Source organism: Hakea prostrata, chromosome 11, assembly GCF_041222555.1.
Source record: "Hakea prostrata isolate BN-2017 chromosome 11, UWA_Hpros_2, whole genome shotgun sequence".
Classification (NCBI taxonomy): Eukaryota; Viridiplantae; Streptophyta; class Magnoliopsida; order Proteales; family Proteaceae; genus Hakea; species Hakea prostrata.
The window spans coordinates 4530511-4554463 of NC_142610.1; the positions used below are offsets into that span (position 1 = coordinate 4530511).

General features: G+C 35.9%; 1 protein-coding gene and 1 pseudogene across 2 annotated transcripts; both read right to left on the minus strand.

Annotated features, from left to right (window-relative positions):
- Positions 1-5209: 5209 nt before the first annotated feature.
- Positions 5210-9879, minus strand: LOC148999676 (disease resistance protein L6-like; annotated as a pseudogene). The gene is made up of 4 exons (XR_016170833.1): positions 9308-9879; positions 7987-9096; positions 7392-7616; positions 5210-7305 (listed from the first exon to the last, which is right to left on the minus strand). The product of XR_016170833.1 is annotated as a disease resistance protein L6-like (transcript).
- A 7841-nt stretch (positions 9880-17720) lies between these two features.
- Positions 17721-22493, minus strand: LOC148999677 (Prefoldin chaperone subunit family protein). Its single transcript, XM_089140974.1, has 4 exons — positions 22339-22493; positions 22149-22202; positions 18512-18581; positions 17721-18425 (listed from the first exon to the last, which is right to left on the minus strand). The coding sequence occupies exons 1-4, from the start codon at positions 22420-22422 to the stop codon at positions 18376-18378; spliced, it is 258 nt and encodes an 85-aa protein (XP_088997100.1). The 5' UTR covers positions 22423-22493; the 3' UTR covers positions 17721-18375.
- Between the last annotated feature and the right edge of the window lie 1460 nt (positions 22494-23953).

The window sequence follows — 23953 nt, forward strand, 5'->3', positions numbered from 1 at the left end:
CAGTTCTTGTTCGTTTCCTTTGCCTTGTGGAGTTAGGTTGCAGGCCCATGTGATTGAACCTAGAAAACTAATTAAATACGTGAAATCAAACAAAAGTGTATTACCTCCTTTACACACATGTGAATCTAGACATGCAACCCACAAGTTGAATTAGTTGGATTCAATAAACACACATGTGGCTGAAAAATAGCTCGGTGCAATGATGATAAAACTGTTTAACTATCTCTCATTCTTCTTATTCATTGAATATGAAAAAAACAAATAAATAAAAAAATGTCTTATTCAAAACTTCTTGGAGAAATCTGAATTTTTCTCGTTTTGCACCTTAGAACGCGCCTTCTTCTTTATAAGAACCGTGCGTTCTGACATCTTTATAACCCGAAATGGCTGAGAAAAGGAAAGATTCATTTACGAAGATATCTAATGGAGACAGGAGTGAGACCAATAACTCAGAGGATTAGAGCACATGACTACAAATTACGGTGTTGAGGGTTCAAATCCCTCATCGTCCACAACCGGACTCAAAAGGAAGGGAAAGGACCTTTTCTTTACCTGTGGGGATTGAAAAATCATAATCACCATGGTTCTCACATGCAATTGAAAAAACCTGATAAACCTCACCCGCCCACTTGACCTGGATGGTCATGTATGCTTTCCCATTTTGAAAGAAGAGTTGCGGATCCTTCACTCATTGTACGCCCCTTATCCTTTTTTTAGTAGAAAAGTCTTCATCAAACAATTAAGCGAGATACAACCAAGGAGTCCAAGGCAACCCCCTTATCCTGTTATCCAACTCAATTATAACTTAATGGATAACATAATCTAAGAATTAAGCAAAAAAAAAAAAAAAACTAAAGTAACAAAATTGAATTTTTAGGACAAGAAAGGTTAAATTTCGATTTCACTAACTAATAAATTCAGAGTGGTTGCATCTTTGGGGATTCGAGTGGAATTTTCTTGGCAGCTCAATGTAGACATTGGATAATAGTTTAGCGACTCTAGTGGAGCTTGAAGCTATCCGGAAATCTTTTTCTTAGTTTCTCTCTTGGAGCTTCTTATTTGTAGTTACATTCTGATCGTCTTTCGGTAGTTTCTCCATATCCAATAACCTTACCTTTTATGTATAAGACAAAGAATCCATGGTCCCTTGAAGTCCCTCTACCCCTTCGATTCCTGTCAAAATCAAAGTTTGGATCAATTACCAAAAAAGGGGGGAGTAACTGAATACCTTTTCTCCCTTTGCGTATACTTGTTGGACAAGATATACGCTTGGCACACAGGTTCTCAAGACTCAGCTCCCAAATTGTAACTATGACAATTGAATTATCATTTGAACATATGTAATGTATTAGACCTGTTCAAACTTGGAACGTCAAGCATTAATCAATGAGTAACTGATGTGTGCAATAAACTGTTTTAAGTTTCATTTTTATTCTCCAAAACTTTAACCATGGTTGGAAATTGGAATGGCATCTGTTCTCTCTCAAATGACAAACAATTGCTGGCCTTCCTATAATAAGCCATTAAAAACTAAAATAAAAATAACTAAATTTCCGGCATTACAATATTCTTCAGAGTAACCAAAAAGCTAATCAAACTTAGTGGAGCATATATTAACCACAAAATGAGGCCATTGCAAACAACCCCAATTTATAATCTCTGCATGCCACTGTGAACAGTTACTTGGAACAGACTAAAAATCAACTTAATTTGTGAAAATTGTGCTGTATCTACATATCAAGACAAATTTCTCCAACAAGGTTCAGCTGCTCACCCCTGCTAGAATCAATCAACCATCAAGAAAGGCTGCCAAAGAATTTATTCAATTTCAGAAAAGGTAGGTTGATGTGAATTTAATATGGCGAGCAAGTCTGGCAGAAACTCAATTTTTTCTTCCATATATATCTGCCTACTACACATGCTTCAAGATGCTTCAAGGAGAGGATACGTTATAATATAGTTGGAATAAAATAAGGTCCATGAACTGGAATTTCAATTACATCATCCAAACCAGAGCAATTGAAGGATGAAGGATTGAAGCATTTGAAGTGTAACTTTAGCCACAATATGAGCTATACCGACATGCTAAATGAACCCTCAAAAGTTTTACATTTAATTATATGATCTCATTTCAAATCAATCAATTAAAGATGGGTATCTCCCATGTATTAATTCTAGTTGTTTTAAGAAAATCAATTTCCATTTGGGACTAGGTGGGTTGTTCAAGTAATTAGGGAAACCCAATACATGATAAGATGGATCAAGATTTAAGTATTGGTATCAAATATTGTATTGGTCTAGTGATTTTAAGAAAGATATATATATCTTCTCGTATCATATATTGTATTGTATTTATTGGCTATTATGCTTTAGTGCAATCCAATATATGCCCTTTTAAAAGGAAAAAAAGACAAATCGACATATATGATATTGAATGTATGCAACATGAATATGTATTGACTAATATCATATATCATATTGTGAAATGCTTTAAACCTTGAGATAGATATCGTACAATTCAAAAAATTCTGCATATGCTACGTCTAAGTCATTCCCTGCCTATCGAATGGATATAAATAGGAAACAAGTAATCCAACATGTAAAATTGGTCGTTTCAATTAGAAAACCTTTCCACTCTAGGTGGACATAGGAAATACTAGCATATGTTGTGCAGCTGCGGAGTGCTTTTGTTTTTACTCATTTATTTTATAAGTGGAGATGATACGTGCCTTAGTGGTAACCATGAAGTAAGCCTCCCACTTCGTGACTTCCACTAAATTAATAATTGAATTTTTTTGTATTAACATAGTATTCATCTATCATGCTATTTGATCATGAGTAGAAGAGAATTTAGATTAAAGGCTCTCTTTTCTTTGTAAAAGTCTGCATTAATAGAAGATCCCAAACAAATTGACCATAATGAACAATGTGGTGTGATTCTAACGGATGACAATAAAGTTGTACAAACAGATGATATTGATAATAATTTAAGTTTCCAACAAAAAAGATAATAATTTTAGTTAATTCCCTTAGGTCGATAGATATTTTTGTTGGATTTCCAATCCAATTATGGTGGAGCTCTTAGAGGTTGCTTTTCTTTTTCTATTTTATTTTTTTATTATTATTATTTTTTTTAAATGAGAGCAGGAAGAAGACCCAAGTGGTAGTACATCTAAGTCAGGTCATGAGTTTTTGTTTCCCCTTTTTCTTTTTCTTTTTTTTTTTTTTTTGGTATTGATAGGAAAAAGTTAAATAGACATTAATAAAACAAGTACATCTGATGTCAAATTCTACATAATTAGCTGGATACTTGCTATTGGTAGTATTCCTGCCAGTTCCATGGTTGTAAGTTTTTTCAAAAAACAAAATTAGTAAAGATTCTAAGGAGAGTGGAGGATTCAAAATTACAAAAGTGATTGATGGAGGTTAATTTTGTTTTAAGGTCCACTAGTGTTGGATTTAGATGATGCAGCCAATTTGCTTTTGTAAATTGGGTTGCAGCTTCTGGTTCTGTGCACCAAACCTCTCAGAGGAGTTTGTTCTTTCTTATGCATTTTTGTACTCTATCCTTGATCGCCATTAGCATTGCTTCCGTTAGGAACCACAATTGGTTCTCGTTGCAAGAACAAGATAAATCAGATCATAAGAAGAAAAAAAGAGACGAGATTTGTTGGCGGAGTTTGACGAATTGACCTGTCTCCAGGACTCATGATTGAACCCAATGCACTATAAACAAGTTCAAACCTACATAACCTTGTTCTACAATGACTCAATACATAAACATCTTACCTGTGACTCATAAACCTTATACAAAACAATGCAAGAGAAGCCATGAATAGTCACCACAGAAGACGAGGAAAATCCCTAGAAACAATACGTACCCCAAACTGTGTAATGAAAATGAAAAGACCCAAACAACTGGATAATGTACTTCACACTGTTCAAGATAGAGTGAACTGAGGCAACCCAAGAAATAAAGGGTCAATAAGCTTTGTAACAAGGGTGCATTTACAAACTAGCCTTCACACTTACCGCACAAGCCACTAGCTCCAACCATGCTAGCATTAGTAAAGTCCCTGTAACAGAAGGTTTTAAAATTATGAACCACATAATTAAGCACACAACTAATTAACATGGTGCAAGAAGCTATCCCTATCTTTGAAGAAAATTGTTTACCTTGATATATCGAAATGGGCTAGCTACATGCCACATCGTTCATGCACATTTCCACTCAAGCATCTCGATCCAGTTCTCCTGTACAATATTCACGAAACTCTTCATCATCTTGGTCATGATAGACATTATACATATCATATAAACAACTCATGCTTTGCAATTGAACTCGTTTGCAAATTAGGACATAGCAAGGCAGATCATTCAACTGACCTTCAAATTATGCAATTGCATTCATGTCGTCCGTACTGGAATTAGGATCTGAAAAGCAGGGAACGAAGGAACAGAATGGAATGAAAAGAGAAACAGAAACAGAAACAGAAACAGAAACCCCTTCCCCCATCTGGTCCATCATCATCATGGTCGTTGTCACTGCGAAGACCAGCTCTTAGCCGCGTGATCTCAACGTATCTTCTTTCTCTTCTTCTTTGCCCGTTTCATCAAAAACAGAGTCCGGTGGTAAACTAATTTCTTGCTCGCCGGGCAAAAAATCTGATGTTATTTCTCCACCACCATCTTGTTCTTCTTCTTCTTCTTCTTCTTCTTCATCAAAAACAGAGTTCGGTGGTAAACAATAATCTAATGTTATTACTCCACCATCGTCATCCATGTACGACCACTTGAAGGTATTCGGATAATTTTGGCAAGGCTTTCGCGTGCCAATTACATCCCCGTTCTTGAACAAGACCTCCCAGAATTTTACTCGGCAGCCAAATTCTTTGATATCTAAAATCTCAATAGCATCAGTTTCCTGCGGCAATGGAACTCCAAACCAGGTAAAGCCTTTGAAATGACTAATGTGGATTACATGGTTATTTGTACCATACTCATCATCCCCTACTCTCAGCGTATGAGTACGCCTGATTTTTTTATCCTTTTGGTGGAAGGCAGCAGAAATGTCCACGCACACTGGATTGGTAGGGCGAATGAATGTTTCGAGAACAAGGCAGAGAGTAATCCCACCATCATAGATCCGTTGATTTGCAGTCAAGGAATAACCAATTCGACTCCTAACTCTGATGCCGGTGCGGACCTGCTGCATGGTGAAAGTATTCCCTGCAAATGATAAGAGACAAAGAAGAAAAGAAGCAATTAAGCATCAATAATCAATCAAAATAATAAATTCTACAGATCGAAACATGACAGCTGGGTTGACTGGCCTGCACGCACCTCTATCCTCTTATGATCAGTACCTGTTGTTAAGTTAAAAGATCCTACCATATCCAATTCGTCCGAGGATTCTACTATTTCCTCAAGGCCCGGAACTTCCTCCAGCTTTCCGCGCCATGAAAGCTTTAATGTTGTCAACATTTTCAGCTTTGACAAATTAGGAAGTTGTACCAATGATGCACAGTCTTTGCAATGAAGTTCAACCAAACATGAGGGAAGTGCCGGGAGGTATTCCAATTGGTGGCACTGCCAAATCGTCAATCGCCTCAAGGTTTTCGAGGCTGACAAATCAGGAAGTCGTACCAATGATTGACAATCTCTGCAATAAAGTTCAACCAAACATGAGGGAAGCGCCGGGAGGTATTCCAATTGGTCGACAACAATGGATCTTTAATATCCTCAAGGTTTTCGAGGCTGACAAATCTGCTGGGAGGGACTGAAGCAGTGGCAGATCATAGACATCCAGACTTATTGGATATGGGGGCACTGGAAGATCATTAATAAAATCAATATTATCCATATGTCCGGTTCTATCCAAACATCTCTTTGTCCCCATTGATCTTGGTAGCTTCTCTAGCTTGATATTATTTCCAAAATCTGATTTTTCCGAAAGCTTTTCTAACAGTGCAACATCAGGAAACTTCTTGAGTGACTACACATGAGTTAAGATTGAGCTTTTTGAGAGAACTCATCCTATAAATGCTATCTGGGAGTTCTTCTATGCTTGCACCAAACAAGTCAAGCATGATTAGGGATCTTAAATCTCCAATTGAGTCAGGCAACTTCTTGAGTGACTTGCACTCGACAAGAATAAGCTCATTGAGGGAACTCATCCTAGAAATGTTGTTTGGGAGTTCTTCTATCATTGTACAAGACAAGTCAAGCTTGATTAGGGATCTTAAATCACCAATTGAGTCAGGCAACTTCTTGAGTGACTTGCACTGCCCAAGCCTAAGCTCATTGAGAGAACTCATCCTAGAAATGCTGTCTGGGAGTTCTTCTATCATTGTACAAGACAAGTCAAGCTTGATTAGGGATCTTAAATCGCCAATTGAGTTAGGCAACTTCTTGAGTGACTTGCATTGCCCAAGCCTAAGCTCATTGAGAGAACTCATCCTAGAAATGCTATCTGGGAGTTCTTCTATCATTGTACAAGACAAGTCAAGCTTGATTAGGGATCTTAAATCGCCAATTGAGTCAGGCAACTTCTTGAGTGACTTGCACTGCCCAAGCCTAAGCTCATTGAGAGAACTCATCCTAGAAATGCTGTCTGGGAGTTCTTCTATCATTGTACCAGACAAGTCAAGCTTGATTAGGGATCTTAAATCGCCAATTGAGTCAGGCAACTTCTTGAGTGACCGTTGCTCCCACAAGACTAAGCTCATTGAGAGAACTCATCCTAGAAATGCTGTCTGGGAGTTCTTCTATCATTGTATCAAACAAGTCAAGCTTGATTAGGGATCTTAAATCACCAATTGAGTCAGGCAACTTCTTGAATGACGTGCACCACCCAAGAATAAGCTCATTGAGAGAACTCATCCTAGAAATACTGTCTGGGAGTTCTTCAATCATTGTCCCAGTCAAGTCAAGCTTGATTAGGGATCTTAAATCACCAATTGAGTTAGGCAACTTCTTGAGTGACATGCACCACCCAAGAATAAGCTCTTTGAGAGAACTCATCTTAAAAATGTTGTTTGGGAGTTCTTCAATCATTGTACCAGTCAAGTCAAGCTTGATTAGGGATCTTAAATTGCCAATTGAGTCAGGCAACTTTTTGATTGAAATGCAACATCGAAAATAAGACTTTTGAGTTGATTCAATTGCCCAATGGACTTGTCTAACTCAACCAAACAGACATTGACCAAAGTATAATTGTTCCAAGGAGGGAAACCATGAAAAGTCTGGGGATATCTTTAGGGAGTAACATCCTTCAAACTTGAGCATTTTCAAATTTCGAAACCGCTGTAGAACAAAGAGAAAACATACGTATATTATGATCTATGAAACTTGATATTATAAAGGAATAAAGAAAAAGTCTAATAATATACCTTATGTTCATTTGGAGGCTTGACATTCCAAAGTTGATTACAATCCTTGTCTGATACGTTGAGATAAACTAATCTCGTATGATATAAATTGGGACATGTAAACTTAAAATTTGAAACATGAAGTAACCTTAAATTGGGCATCATCTCCAAGGATTCCGTAGTTAAATTAATAGGTGGTCTTGAAGTATCGTAGGGATAACTTATGCCTCTTATTGTGCCAGTTCCCTATAATAAAAAGTAATTCAATTAAATAGAAATTTATGGATAATAGAACTATATATACAGATAAAGAAAAAAAGAGTAGTAATAATAGTGTAACCATTGAAGTCTGGATCCTTGTACAATGAAGTACATACCACTCTATTCCACCGAAAGAGAAAATTAGACATCACTCTATTACATATCCAATGATTGATTTAGTGTGATTTGGCTTCTAGAACGTCATGTACCTCATTGTATAAATAAAGGATCCAGACAATATCATAGTATAACCATGGATAAATGTTTTATTGTCCTTGGTTATTGGGCTCTTTTTTGTTATAGTGTTTCCAAACATGCAAGAAGGAGGGGGGGCAAAGAGAGAGAGATATGTTACCTTGCGTTCCTCGAATACTTCAACGATGTCGTCATAAGACCATAGCCTACTACGCTTACCTGGATCTATGCGGTTTTCTTCCATGACAATTTCTTTTCCCATGTCTTGAATGTGATCATGCATAATTAGCTCATCTTCTTCATCAAACTTTAGAAGAGATCTTTTTATTAATCTGGGTATTTCTGATTTTGGATGAAAGCCACAAGCTTCCCATATGGAGATTACATCTTCTTTTTTCCATCCAATGAAAAAGCAAGCAGCATCAAGAAATATTTCTCTTTGACAATCATTTTCTAGATTGTCATAGCTTATCCTTAGCCTTCTTTGGACTTCTTTTGGAGGAATTTCTTTCAACCTCTTTAACGTACTTTTCCACTCATCTTCGTCGTCTACACATGATAGAGAAGACCCAAATACCTCTAGAATTAAAGGTAATCCTTCAGAATGGTATACCACTTCATGTGATAGTCGCTTATAATCTTCTGGAGGTTGGCTAGTTTGAAAGGCATGCCAACTGAATAGTTGAAGAGAGTATGCATGATCTAGCAATGGAGGCCTGTATATTTTATCTTCATCAACATTAGCCAAGTTCAAAATACGCTCATCTCTAGTTGTAATTATGACCCTACTTCCATAACCAAACCAATTGAGTGAGCCAGCCAAAGCATCTATGTGTTCTTTACTATCCACGTCGTCAAGAACGAGAAAAACCTTTTCCTTGCAAACTCTTTCTTCTATCATTTTTTTTCCTCTAAGAGAATCTCTTATGTCGAAGTCGTCTTTGAAAATATCCTTTAGAAATTGCTTCGCAAAGACTCTAGACCGTTGCCTTGTGTTGCATTTTCTCTAATATTTGAAAGAAAACAGTGCTTACGGAAGGTTGAAAGGATGTCATTATAGATAGCTTGGGCAAGAGTCGTCTTTCCGATGCCACCGGATCCGCAAATCCCCACAAATCGAACATCATTGGAGCCAATATCTAGTAATTTTAATAGATCATTTACTCTGGAATCCATATCAACAGAGTACTTGCACTTAGTAAAGCCTGTGCTATTGACCAATTCCTGTCGAGCCCTTTCAACAACTGATTCAACTAACTCTGCTTGATCCCTGCAATTAATTTATATAAAAAATAAAATTAGAAGAATGATCATGGGGATGAATATATCAAGTAAACTGAAGAATAAACAAATTTGAAGAATTTCTTGATTGGAAATCCTAAAACTCAAACTACTACCGAATGGAGAGAAAAAAGAAAAAAGAAAAAAAAAAACATTGTGAGACTAACTTAAGAAAAAGGTTTTTTGAGTTGGAGACTTACTTAGTGTCATCAAGAAGTACATCTCCTTTCAAGCTCCCTACCACACTCAAGGCTTCCCTCCAACCTTTTACTTCTTGGGGCTCAAACTTCTTCTGGTGTTCTAGGAATGCATTCTCAAAGCTTCCAGTCTGATTCCGAACATCCGATGGATCAACATAGTAAAATATGGGCAGGATTAGTTGATTGTTGGATTTGTGGCATTCAACTATTTGAGCAAGTTCCCTAAGGCACCATTTGCTATCTGCATAACCTTTAGAGAAGACAGGGATCGAGATCTTGGAACCCTTGATGGCTCTCTCAAGGGCTTCACTAATTTTTTCTCCCGTCCATAGTTTTGCACTATCAAGGAAGGCATTGTTGATTCCTGCATCCCTCAAAGCTTTATAAAGGAAGCTAACGAAGTGTTTGCGGGTATCTTCGCCTCTAAAGCTGATAAAAACATCGTAACTAGAAGAAGATATAGCATTGGATCCAGCAGAAGAGGAGGAGGAAGCCAAATCTTGTGTCGCCATGATGTTGGATGTTAAAGAAGTGCAGTTGCAGAAAAATAGCAGAGAAGATAATATGTTCAAGTAGGTCTTTCATCAGGATGTATTATTGGATAATCATTGAACTGCAATTTTTAATCCCATCTATTTACACAATGTCAAGGTCTCCACTTACTTTAACGAAGCTACATGATTAATAAATTCACAGTGGTTGGAATATCTAGTCATGCGATTAATTCTTGTTCGTTTGCCTTGTGGAGTTATGCGATTGAACCTAGAAAAGTAATTAAATACATGAAATCTAACAAAATCTTGCCCCTTAATATATTCGCAAATTTAGAATTCCCACTAAACCCGTCAGTTTTTAAATCATTGATCACCGTGTATTCATACATGGAAATTGAAAAAACGAAGACCACCGGATCCTTTTCCCATTGTACTCCCTTTCAAGGTTTAAAGTATTCCACGATACCATACGATACTAGTCTATACGTATCCATATTTGACCCAATCGATACGATACATCTCGATACGTCTCTCTATTGAATTACACTAAAATGCATTAGCCAGAGCGATACAATACACGATCGATACAGGACGATACGTTTCTTAAAATCACCTGACCGATACGATACTCGATACCGATACTTTAAACTTTGCTCCCTTTATCTTGAATTGATATTTTAATGGGTGGATGCACAGAACCCTTTTTGTGTGAAATTGATAAAGGTCAATGAACCCTTTCCCCATATTTAAATCTTGTTATTCCTCACCCTCTCACCTGGCTTAATGGTCGTTCAACTTATTCGCCTTTTTTTATAACCATTTGAATTTTAAAATCATTGATCACCACCAATCATGTTTCTTACATGGCCTTGTGTGTGCTTTACACACTCGTAAGTTGAATTTCGATAAACATGCAAATATAGAAGAATAAGAGGCGAGTTAAGTTTATCTGCAACCCACAAGTTGGAAAGTTGGATTATGTTAATCCAATGAGTTGCAGGCTTAATCACGTGAGCCTTATATCATCATGCAAACATGAATTGGTTATCATCGACTATATTAGTATATTAATATGTATTCATCTATCATGCTATGTTGATCACATTGATATCATGGTAAGCAATATCGCATTTCAGTGGTTTCGGTTCATGGCGAACTGAAATTGAGACCGAAATCCAAAATTACAATAAATCGCCGAAATATCGCTGGAAAATCGAGGATTTTCCCGGCGATTCGGCTAAATACAAGTGTATATCGCCGGAAATACCAAAACTCCATTTATTACTTCACTTGCCTTGTCCTTCACGGCTACTTTCCTCCATAGTTTGAGAAAATGGTGACGTGTTTACCATTTTATCAATTAAATTAATAATAAAATAGTGATGAATTATTTAGCCCAAGCATTTATTATCGATTTGACCACGTGTTCACCATTTCATTAATTAAATTAATAATATCAGGCATAATATATTATTGACTGAATTTTACAGTAACGTTTTGCAGGATCTGACTATGTCTAGGTGCAAGTACCATGTGCTACATCAGGAAAAAGAGAACTTTCACTCACTCTATTGCTCTTATTATTGTTTTTATTTTGAAAAACAAAGTAATGTATGGGGGAGAATTTCCGTTAAAGCTCTCTATTCTTGTAAAATTATGTACTAATAGAAGATCCCAACACAAATTGATTATAATGAGCAATGTGGTATGATTCTAACTGGTGACAATTAAGTTGTCCTTAATTGATAATAATTTAAGTTAAACCAATAGGGTTTTGCTGGTCGAGGTGGCTCAGATTGCAATATTACAACCAGGGGTATAAATTTGGCCCTCATAATTCAAATCCATCTTTAACCCGAATAGGCTTGGGTTTTTCTCAATCCTAAGGGTGCATTTTTCTTTAATTTTAAAAGTACATGTAGGTTAAGGTCAAACATGTTTGTAGGACCAAGGAACGAAGTATCGTTCGTTTCGCCCGGTTCGCTACCCAGCGAACCGGGCGATATGGCGAAATCTCGCCGAAATCTCGGCGAGATTTCGCTGCCTGGTTTTTTTAAATTTCAAAATAAACCTGCAGCAGTGCGATTACCCATGTAATATAAATATAAAATTGATAAAATAAACCTGCAGCGGTGCGATTACCCATGTAATATAAATATAAAATTGATAAAAATAATATAAAAAATAATTACAAAAGGGGTGAGGATTCATGTAATAAATGCAAAGTTGAAAAGTACAAAAATAATATAAAAAGTTCTTACAAAAAGTACAAAACGTCATTCAATCATATAAATGTATAATATAATAATATTATTTAAACGAAAATCTGCTTTTAACTCTCTCTCTCTCTCTCCCACCTTTCATCGTCTCTAACATCTCCGGCCACCTCTGCAAGAGTTTTTTTCCCTTTGCAAGCTTTCACTCTCTCCTTTTCTCTATTTTTTCTCACGGCGACGCACAGTCGGAGACTGCCGGCGGCGGTAATCGGCGAAATCTAACTCATCTCGTTTCGGAGCAACCTTTCGGTTCGCTGATTAACGAAACTGGCGAATTTCGTCGATATTTCGGCGAAATTCGCCGATATTTCCTTCCATGTGTAGGACACAAACTATATAGAGTTAATCAAAGTCAAACTAGGCCAATCATGACCACCCTAGCATGGCTAGATTAGAATCAATCATAGATGAGCCTGGATGGATTAAGATTTTTCAACCATGAGTCAGGATTAAGGTGGACAATGAGGGGCAAGCCCTAAGCTAACCTAAAGGGTGTCAGAGTTAGACTAAGGTTTGGCAAAACCCACCAAGTCAGTTCTTTTTCTCACTTAATTATAATTAGAGTTTTTTATATGTGGGTTCCTTTAGTGGGCCATATATTAATGTTGGGTCCCTTTAGTGTAATATCATATGTGTAGGTCTCAACTAGACTTAACACCGTCAGCCACCATTAAGTATATTCAAATTATAAATCTGGAAGGATCAAATAAATGCCCCTCAAATGATCTAATATAATGTATTATGATTAGAATATCATTTATTGATTTACAATGTATATTTTTTACAAACCATATATATATATATATGATTAAGCCTTAATTAATATATGATTTAAAAAAATAATTGTGAATAAGTAAAAGATATTTAAGTCTCCAAATGATTGTTAACAATTACCACAAGGGAGATATAAGGTAAGGGCCTAAGGCCTGTTTGGTTACATGAGTCTGGAGATTTCAAATCTCTGGGATCATAATTTATAAAATTAAATGTTTGGTTGTGGAATGAAATTTGTGGATTCATCCTAAAAAACTATTTGATCTACGTGATTTTTGTGAATGTGCAAATATATAGCTTTTTTGAAATCTCTGGATTTCACCCCTTACCCATAAATCTACAAATTCACGTTTTTAGTGTAAAAAGGTGAATCTCTAGATTTCATGAATCTAGAGATTTTTACAACCAAATGGGTATAATTCTCAGATTCATGAATCCAGAGATTTGAAATCTCTGGATACATATAACCAAACAGACTCTAAGAGGTTTGGAGTTTGGATTTAGATAAAATGACTACCATTGGATTAAGATTAGGAGTCCGGATCAACGACCCTGACGAAAGTGCTCCCCTGACGCTTCCTGAATCCTGACCACAAACATCAGTGGGACCTACGGTGAAAAACACTTTTTGAAAAAAATTTTAAAAAAAGTTTTTTTTCACCGGTGGGACCCACTGGTTTTTGTGAAGATCCGGATTCTAAGATTAGATGACAACAATGAGATATATGCTAGGATTAGGCCTGTAAACGGACCGGATTCGGCTCGGATACACCAGTATCCAAATCCGAATCCAATTAGTAAATCCGCTATCCGAATTCGAATCCGAATCCAGCAAAAATTTAGAGAAGGCATCCGAATCCGAATCCGAAACTTTATCGGATATCCGATAATAATCCGATCCGATAAAATATCCGATTATTGATTGATAATTTTCACTTTTTTAAATTATTTTTTATAAATTTCTAATTTCTTATTACTGAATACCGCTATCCAAATCCGATTACCGGTATTCGAATCCGATTATCATATATTTTTAAAGAAAAAATGTTAAATACTTTACTCTATCCGGATATTATCCGATCCGATAAGCAATTATCCGAATCCGAATCCGGTTGCTTAGCGGACGGATACGGATATTTTCCGGTAAGAAAACTTTCGGATACGGATACCCTTAAACGAATACGAATGCGAATTCGGAGGCGGATTTCGGCTATCCATTTACAGGTCTAGCTAGGATCAATAAAGATACTTTTCAAAAACAATAATTTAACCACTAGAACAGATCTCAAAATGACAACAGATTGACTATGATGGCTAAATGTCATTAGAGAAAATATAAGCAATGTATTTTTGGTCCGTTCATGGGCTACAAAATCTATATAATGTCCAAGCAAATAAAAATTATATACTTAATTTTTTTTTTTGGTGTACATTTTATTAATGTTTCAACTTTAGTTACTTGGCTTCCATGTTCATGGTAGAACATCATGCTCTCACCGATACATGCATCAAAACATTCGGTTTTTTTTTCTTTTAGGGTTTCTAAGGTTCATCCAGGCCAATTTGCGCACACCTTGATTACATCCTCAGAAGGAGCTTTGTAAATATTTAGTTTTTTTAATCTGGTCAAGAGCACCTTTGTTCTTATTTTAATAATTAAAAAATCATTAAAATCCTTAATTGCAAGATTTCTTCTTAAATAGCCCATATAAAACATAACACACCTGCTACTTGATCTTTGGTAGCTTCTCCAGGTTGATTTAAGCTTCAAAATCTGAAACTTTCAAAGCTTTTCTAATGGTGCCACATCAAACAACTTCTTGAGTGGCGAACATAGGCTAAAAATAAGGTGTTTGAGAGAACTAATCTTAGAAATGTTGTATGGGAATTCTTCTATGCTTGCATACTATAAGTAAAGCACGATTAGGGATTTTCAATTGAGTCAAACAACTTTTTAAGTGATTTGCACAATGCAAGAGACGAGTCGTAGTCAATTTTTGGAACTTTGCTTGGTCCTGCGCATTAAATGCGTAGGACTGTCAAGCCAAACATGATGGGCGGTCAAATTGGAATTTTGGTCGAAATTTCGATCTCGACCATTAAAATTCAAAAGTCGAGATTTAGTTTCAACCGAGATTTCAGATTTGACAGTTCGAAATCTTAGCTTGACGATCATGCGCATTAAATGTGCATGACCCAAGCAATTTCATAATTTTGGGAGGAAACAAGCATTTTGGAAAAGAAATAAGGGAAAATTACATGATTAGTTGTTTTAGGTTTTCTTTTACAAAAATAACCACTAAATGTTTCACTTAACAAAATTAGCTAAAATTAATTTTGCATTTACAAAATTAATTGAAATAGTGATTTTTCATTCCTTTGGACATTTTTAACCTTTAAAACTAACCACATTGAAGAGGAGAAATTACTATTTTGTCCAAAAGAAAAAAGTCACTAATTTTTCATACTCTTCGGACATTTTCACCCCATATTGGTATGATCAATTTTAGGGGTAAAAAATGTCCAAAGGGATGAAAAATCACTATTTTTGTTAGTTTTGTAAATGCAAACTCAATTTTAATTAGTTTTGTTAAATGAGACATTAAGTAATTACTTTTGTAAAGTAAACTCAATTACTTTTGTAATTTTCCCAAATTCTTAAGACTTACGGATACTTTTTGAGTTTTTTTTTTTTCATGTGAAAGTTTTTCTGTACATGATGCACTTGAGATTTTGACTTTTGAGTAGTCTAGATTCTAAACCACAATTTAAATGAGAACAATTTTAATTTTGCGTACATTTAAAAGCTATTGATTCTAACCCAAGTCAACGGAATATTTGCATTTAGTGATTTTAATATCTATGAGCATTAAATTTATTAACATAATTATCTTCTTTTTTTTTTAACAATGATAACATCAAGGATTGACCATATAACTGTAATAAGACAAATAATATTTTTTAAAATTTTTAGTGGGGGAAACATTCTTTGGTCAAGATAAGCGTATACTTATAGAAGAAATTCCATATTTTTTTAATGCAAAAACAAACTTCATTACTTACTTTGAGTAAAATATGGAGAATTGAATATTGCAGCATTGTTTATTCATCTACTGCATCATTGTTATATACATATGAGTAACTATACAAACAAAATTTTCGAGGAAAATACAGAAACTCTGAGATGGGATATTGCATCCGTAAGTTGTAAGAATAGAAAGAAACCAAGTAGGATGATCAAGGATCCCTTAAAGGATTTGGCAGCATATCAGCAAGAGAACTTGAGAGTTTATTCATAATTGATTTAAGGGAATCTCCTAGATGTAATGCCACCCTAATTCTCTTGAGATTTTGCTCTGCAATCCCACTCTAATTCCCTCCAAAGCTGTTTCCACCTTTGCTTCAAAAGTGTAGAAATCTACACTGCTATTTACGAGACTTTCTCTATAGACCCAAAAAAGCCCCCACTTCATCTCAAGCAATTGAAAACCATTTTCATCTAAAAGTGAAAAACATAAAAAAAGTGCAAGGTGAATGTGCAAAAGTAGAGGAAAAATGTATTTTGAAGGACTAAAATAGACGTATTCTTACTAAATCAGTTCCTTTGATTGACCCCTCAAATATATTGATCTCATTATCGAAGTTTCTTCAATTTAATTTTCCATCACAACAAACCTTTAAAATGAATAAACAAAAGAGAAAAATGTATGTTGCTTAGAAAATGTATGTTGTTTAGTAACAATCTTAAGCGTAGACCATGCAATGGTGATTACTTTTATATTCCTAGACAGTCAAACTTAGTAGGGAATAGTCTAACTATAATGGCCTACCCATGTAGAGTAAGACTAAATGACTAGTTTCTTCTCTTTGGCTTAAAGCTGTGTGCATCTGTAATTTTTTTTGTTGCTGAATCTGAATATATATATAATTCAGCAACCCTTTAAGCATAGACCCTCCATCAAATAATGAACTCTCTCCTCTTGAGGGTGAGAAAATGTTAATTGGGTGTGCAAGTAACTGGGCTCTCCCACTTAGACACAAAAATGGCCCTTTTACTGATATTCATGCCCCGGAGAAAATGTGAAAATCCTATTGAGGCAATACTGTTATTTCAACTTTTATGCTATAATTTCAACTCTAGGTATCCCTAATGGGTTGGTTCAATTGGTAAAGACCAACACCTCGTAGTATGAGATTAAAAGTTTGAATCTCCTTGGGACCAAGGGCAAAACCTCATATATATACACGGTTATTCTCCCACATTATATATAAAGCTACTACCTCTTGTTAATGACACATTTTAAAATTAAAAAAACAATTATTTTCCTTAAATAAAGCAACACATTGTTCTTGTACATGAGTCCAGACCCTTTACTCACAAGGGTAAGGGATTGTGCTTGTCTCACACTCTTCTAACACACATTAGGATGAGACCCATTTCTGAACACTATCAAGATGGGCCAAAGGTAAACCGTGCTTCTATATATTTAGAATGTGAGGGGAAGCACAGTCTTCTACCCTAGTGGGTAGAGGATCACAACTTTCAAACCAAGTACTATTGATTATTGTGTGTTTTTTTCTTTTTAAATTTTTAGAAAAATCATCTACGATTCTGCTTAAAACCCTTCTTATCCTTTCATTTTCCCTTCTCCTTGTGGCACCTAACCCAACCTGTACCGAATGTCTGGTTCTCAATTTTTAGTAAGTAAGTTGGAAATGATGAAGACTGGTTGATGAAGTAAAGATCTTGAGTACAAACAGAAACCAAGACTATAAGGGTCAAGTTTTAGATGGAAATGATTATTATTAGAAGAGAAATTTTCCAAATTTCAAGAGCATTCAACAAAATTTACATTACTTTTTCTTCCCTTCTGTACAACCGGATGTTTAGTTTCTAATCCCTAGGTTTCTTGATTCTCTTCCTTTCCATTGTTCAATAATTGCACCCAAATCTCTTTGTGACCATTAAAAATCTGATTAGCACATTAGCAGAGATTTGAGCACTCATCAAATGTCTAACCAAGCATGGCAACTCACTTTTGTCACTGGTTCGCTTCCTGGTTCTCTTTAAAGTTTAGGATTTAGAGCTTGCCCTCACTGAACACCATTTCAGTGCTTGATTTGGGTTTTAGCTCCCTTCATTGGCATTTTCTTTTTCTTGGCAAAACTGAATTCAAGTCCAACATACCAGCGGATGTGCCAAACCATGTTTTTCTGTATACTGAGATATAAACTAATGAAAAAATAACTAGCACTCGAGCCAAAAAAAAAAAAAAAAGGAAACTCAGGAGACAAGATGAATTGTTTGAGTCATGAGCCAAGAGCCAAGATCAATATCCTCTAAAAGATATGGAGTCAACTTGGGAAGTATGTATCCATTCACAACTAAGTAGATATCAAGCACGTTGGACACTATGGCAAGCCTGCAACAAGTCTGCAAATAATCTCTATCTAAGAACTTCCACCCCCCAAAAATTGACAAAAAGCTTCAATGATGCGAAGGTTGTTCATCCGCATGGTGACATTAAGTTGCACTCAACTTCTGCAGCTTAGCCTTGGTCAAATCAAGTTGTCCTGCATAGTAAAATCAACAATGTAATAAGGGGGGAAATCCAAGTATTGAAATAATCCAAGTATTACGCATGAGAGTGTTATTTTACTTTGTTCGTCTGTTTTTGCCTTCTGGATGCTTGTACGGAAGAAAATAGTACCATTTTTTTGATATACAGACTGCAATAAAGAAAAAGTATGATATGAATTGATAATCCAAGTAATCCAGAAATAGCAGCACACGACAGTTAAAATATTGGCAACTGTATTGAAAAGTAATTCCAAATGCCCCTTAAAAGGGCAAAATAATCAGGTAACACAGGCTGGCAAAAAAAATTGTGGATGGCTGAGAAACAAATACAAACTAGTTACACCATCATGAGAAGATTACATAACAGAATCTCAATGTACACCTCAGTTATCCCATCAAGCACATTGTTATTTCCATAGTCCCCAGCATCTTCCCAATGCTTGTTAGCTGTCAGTATCAAACCAAAAGTCAAGAAATATCTAAGGAATTGGACATCATCACAAGGAAAGATGGTAGCTTTGGAGGAAAAACTCACAACTGTGTCTCACTTGAACCCCGTAAGACTATAACGGCTGTTATCTAATAAACTGCCTCAGGTAGCATTTTCACATAAGAGCTTAAGTATCATAATTGGGAGTGAAACTCTAATCGTATCATGAGAGTTACAGACTGTTAATTTCCAGCTCTTGGTCCTTGGAACAAAAATAAAAATCAGTCCATCAATTGATTTATAGCAATTCACTCCACCATAAAACCAACTGGCCAGCAAAGTTGGCAGTGTAAGCTTGCAATACGGATACAATATCAGATAACAGTCAAAGCAAAGTGGAACCAGAACCACAAGAAAGACTTGGAATGAAAGAAATTGTGTGGATTAGAAATTTCATTTCTGAACCCAAGATTATTGATCTGGTTTATAGACCACTAGAATTATGGTGTGACAACAGCTCTTGTGTTAAACATATTGGTATCAAGCATCTACTGGTCAGGGAAAAGGTAACTACTGAGGAAATCGATTTTCAGCATATTCCTACTAAGAAGATGATGCTATATCTAGTCATTGAGGCTTTGCCAAGTGGGAGGTTTTAAGAGTCACATTTCTAGCACAGGTTGTAGAATCTTTTGATGCTTTTGTTTAGTGGAAATAATTATTTCTTGTTCAGCGTTGTTTGACTTATTCATTTATAAGATGGTTATTTTGTTTTCATCTTGGAATAATAATTACCAGTACACAATATTGATCTACATTCTGATGTCATATGACAATGGCAGTATTTGGCCAGGGATTCAATTTATGGCAGTATTTAACTGAAATCTTAGGGAGGGGTTCTTTGCCACAAGCAATTACACCACACACAGTTTTGCCAAAGTTAGATATTAACCTCAATAACAGCAGGTTGCTTACGTACTGGTTAGTATCAAAGTTTTCTAACCATATGGTAATCCAAGGTAGATTGATCAACGACCTACAAGAGGGAATGATTTTGTGATCATAGAAGGTTTTTGCAGTCCTTATCTCCTGTTTACACCCCGAAAGGGTTCATTCCAACAAGTGGTTAATGTCTGTAATGGTAGATAGTTGTGTTTCATATACCGAGAAACATCTCCATTTGTTGTTCAAAATCGACAATTCATCAGCAAGAAAACAAGCCGTCCTAGGATCTGGTTCATACCAACAACTGATTAATGTCTGTAATGGTAGATAGTTGTGTTTCATATACCAAGAAACATCTCCATCTGTTGTTCAAAATCGACAATTCATCAGCAAGAAAACAAGCCGTCCAAGGATTCGGGTACAGTTGTTTGTAACTATGGCGATTACTTTCTCTTTCTCTTTCTCTTTGATGTTTACAGCTCTGATTCTCCCTAATTTCCCCTTGCCAGCTCTGCAAACCCCCAACCCACCCTAAAATGGTATGGTTTCAAATTCAGATATTCAGCTTCTTTGTTACAATTCACAATTTGATATTAAATGATTTTTTGTACTATTTCCTTAATTCCAACAAACTAAAAAGGAAATTACTTTAAACAAATTTTTAAAAATTGTGAGGTCTAATTGCTTAATCAAATCTTTGAAGTTCCCTTTTTTCTTTTAAGATTGAAAGATAGAAAGCCTTTTAACCAAAAGACATATGGCATTATTTATTTGAGCCGTTGTTCTAGGTTAACGTCTCTAATGGTAGATACTTGTGTTTCATGTACCGAGAAACATCTCCTTCTGTTGTTCAAAATCAACAATTCATTGGTTGAATTGTGTTCTAAGTTATAAAACATTGTGGGAGTTATAGCCAAACACCTAAGCAAAAGGTGTAAGTATTAGTGTAGCTAAGTAGGAGATTATTGAGTTTTTGGGGTTAACTAACACCGACTCACTACTTGGGTCCACATTCGTTCATTTCAGCCAGGGGTATTACCAACCTTATCCATTGGGGAAATAGTTAGGGCTAGGAATTGTCATAAATAATACCTCGGGTCCCTATAGCCATTACATACAATTGGGTTTGATTTCCTTTCCAAATTCAAACGAAGGACTCTGAAACAGTACAAGGAGGAAAGGGGAAAACCCTAATATGAAGTGGACTAAGAAGAAACCCTAACAAGTATTTAATCAAATCATGTTTAAACTTCCATTAGCTAAATGTGTTTTAATAATTATAAGGTGTAAAAACACCAAGAAATCACAATCAAAAACCAAAAAAAAAAAATAATAATAAATAATAATGCAGATAGAACCATAGATTTAAAGTGGTTCACACACCAAAGCGGTGTGCTACGTCCATGGGTGAAGAAGAAGAACTATCCCTATGTAGGAAGAATATTCAATAAAGATTTTTCGTATCGCCAGAATGGCATTACGAAAAATCTCACCAAAACCCTAAGGTTAAAACCTAAATCTCACAATGACCTAATAAGAGAACATAAGTTACATATTTATAGAATTTAATCAGGTGAAAAGGCCAACCTATTGGGTTGGGTGCTTCCATCACTAATCTCACAAATCAAATCATTTGGGTTACCTACCAAAATACGTTGGTGCAAAAGTCGAGTATAAGAATTCAGATCACACATGACGTAGGGAAATAATTTAATTGCACTTAAAAACAATAGTGGCACCTTTTTTCTCCTAGCTTCAGTCTTCTCCCTCAAACAACTACCTAAACTATGTGTTGTTCTGCTTTAACTTCTATATGCAAATTTTACTCAACCTCAGTTCTGTTGCTATTGCAATAAAATACAAAACACTGATCTGCCTAGCTCATATTATGTATATCAGTTCGTGTCAGATAAATCTCTAAAGATATGTCTTTAGTGTTTGAAATTTCTAATCGACCAGTTATGCTTTCCTAGTAGGTCTAAGACTCTTTAAACTCTTATTCTCTCACCAGGTGTCTCAAATTAAGACAGGAGTAGAATCTATACTGTTTTTCATGATTAATGAGTTTCATGATGTTCCTACAAAGGACATTACATTTTAAAATTAATCCAATTTTAAAAATAAACGAAGATTTAATCAATAATTCAGTCCCAGAAAACGTAGACAAGAACATAGAGAAATCACTCAGGTACAGAGAAAATTATAACTACATTGATTCATTCTTTATTTCATTGATCTACTAAACACTGAATTCAACTTATTGAAGACCTAAAATTAAGAGCAGATACAAATCGGGTGTACGGAAGAAGAGTTTAAATGGTTTCAATTCAATAAAACTTACCCTAGATGATGGGACGCTATTCAACTCAGCAATTGCAACCTCATGATTTCTTATCTGAAAATCCAACAAATAAAAAAAAACATATATAAATAAAACATAAGAAAACCTATCGGCTTCTGTTACTTTTTTGCCAATCTTCTACATGAAATGTTGAAGGTAAGTAAAACCCGTTTCCAGTAATGAATTTCACCTGCTTTCCAAGTTCGTGTCTTTGGTTTTCGGAAACTGAAGTGGTCGACGACGGGTTTGGGAAGGAGGACGAAGCAGCAGCCATTCTTTCACCTTCTCTGAACCCTCGACGCTGATGAGACGCGAGTCCGGATCGGGGGAGCACTTCACCACAAAACTGGGTGGGGCCCAAGCTTAGTCCATTACAAATTTGGGCGGAGCCCTGTGAGGAATCCGTATCTGCGACCCCGACGTTCTCGACCACAAAACCGGGGGCCCGTGAAAAATACTTTTTGGAAAAAGAAAAAAAAACCTTTTCACCAGTGGGACCCATTGGTTTTTATGGTCAAGAAGCCATGGGGGAGCACAGCACCCGACAGGGAGATGATCCGGATTCCTGTGGAGTGACCCACTGTTCACCGCCAAAGTGGCAGTCCATCTTTAAATTATTATTATTTTACTCAGATGCGAGCCCTACCCAATTTTATGATCATTAAAAACCAATAACGGGTAGGTGATCCATACTCAACGTTGGTAGCAAAGGTTGGTTGAGGGGAAAAAGACAACCCCCTTCCACATAGGGGGTCAAAGTTCAAATCCTCTCGAGGTCAGGGGCTTTCTATATTAATTATATAAAAGCTCCCCTTAGTAGAAAACAATGTACTCCCTTGACACTTTTAAACTATACAGTAGGGGTGGGCCCACATGGGACCAACTAAGATTTTATTAGTTATTTTTTCTTCTCTATATTTACAAGTAGGCCCCACCCCAATGTTTACTCCAAAAACGTCAAGAAAACACATTGTTCTCCCCTAATGGGAAGGCTAGACCCAGGGTCCAAATATTGGAGACAATAGGAGTCGCATGAGCAAGAAGGATAGGGAAAGGGATGGATTTTTAGTTGCGGCCAACGGTCGAGATTCGACCATGTTATCAAACTCATATTTAACAGTCCAGCAAATTAAAAATTCAAGGGTATTATATGCAAATGTGTTTTTTTTTTTCTTTTGCATTTTAAGGGTGTTAGAATTTATAAAATTACAAACTCAGCCCCAGTAGAGCAGTCGAATCTAAACCCTAGTTGAAAGACTGATTCTCGTGGTTGGAATCTCTATTGGTGGTTGATACCCCTGACAACATTCTCAGGTGTAGACTTCTTCGGTTTTGCATCCATCTCTTCCTTCTTTGTTTTCCGTCTCTCTTCCACTCAGTTCACGCTCTTCCTTCATTTTCATAACTTTTAATCGCAATGAACCGGAGAAAACAAAACAAACAAAACCTTTTAGATGTTGAAGAAACAAAAGAAAAAATAGAGGGATCCTAATCCAGATCTTTGATTCAAATAACAAAAATAGAGCACCTATAAAGGAAGATCTTTCAAAATTTACATGATCCAAACATCACTTCATTGCTAATAGGAGCTCTTCCCAAATTCCGCATGAATCCTTCACAGATTCGTTTGGTTTTGCCATGATTTCTCATGTCTTCTATCTCTCCATCAATGGCATCAAAAGTACCACTAACCTTAACTTCTTTGTAATTCTTTTATAACTATCATTTTGAAAACTATGGTTTTTCCTTGTTCATTTTAGTTTACTTCCACCCTTTTATTTTGCTTTTGGATTTGTCGTCATTTT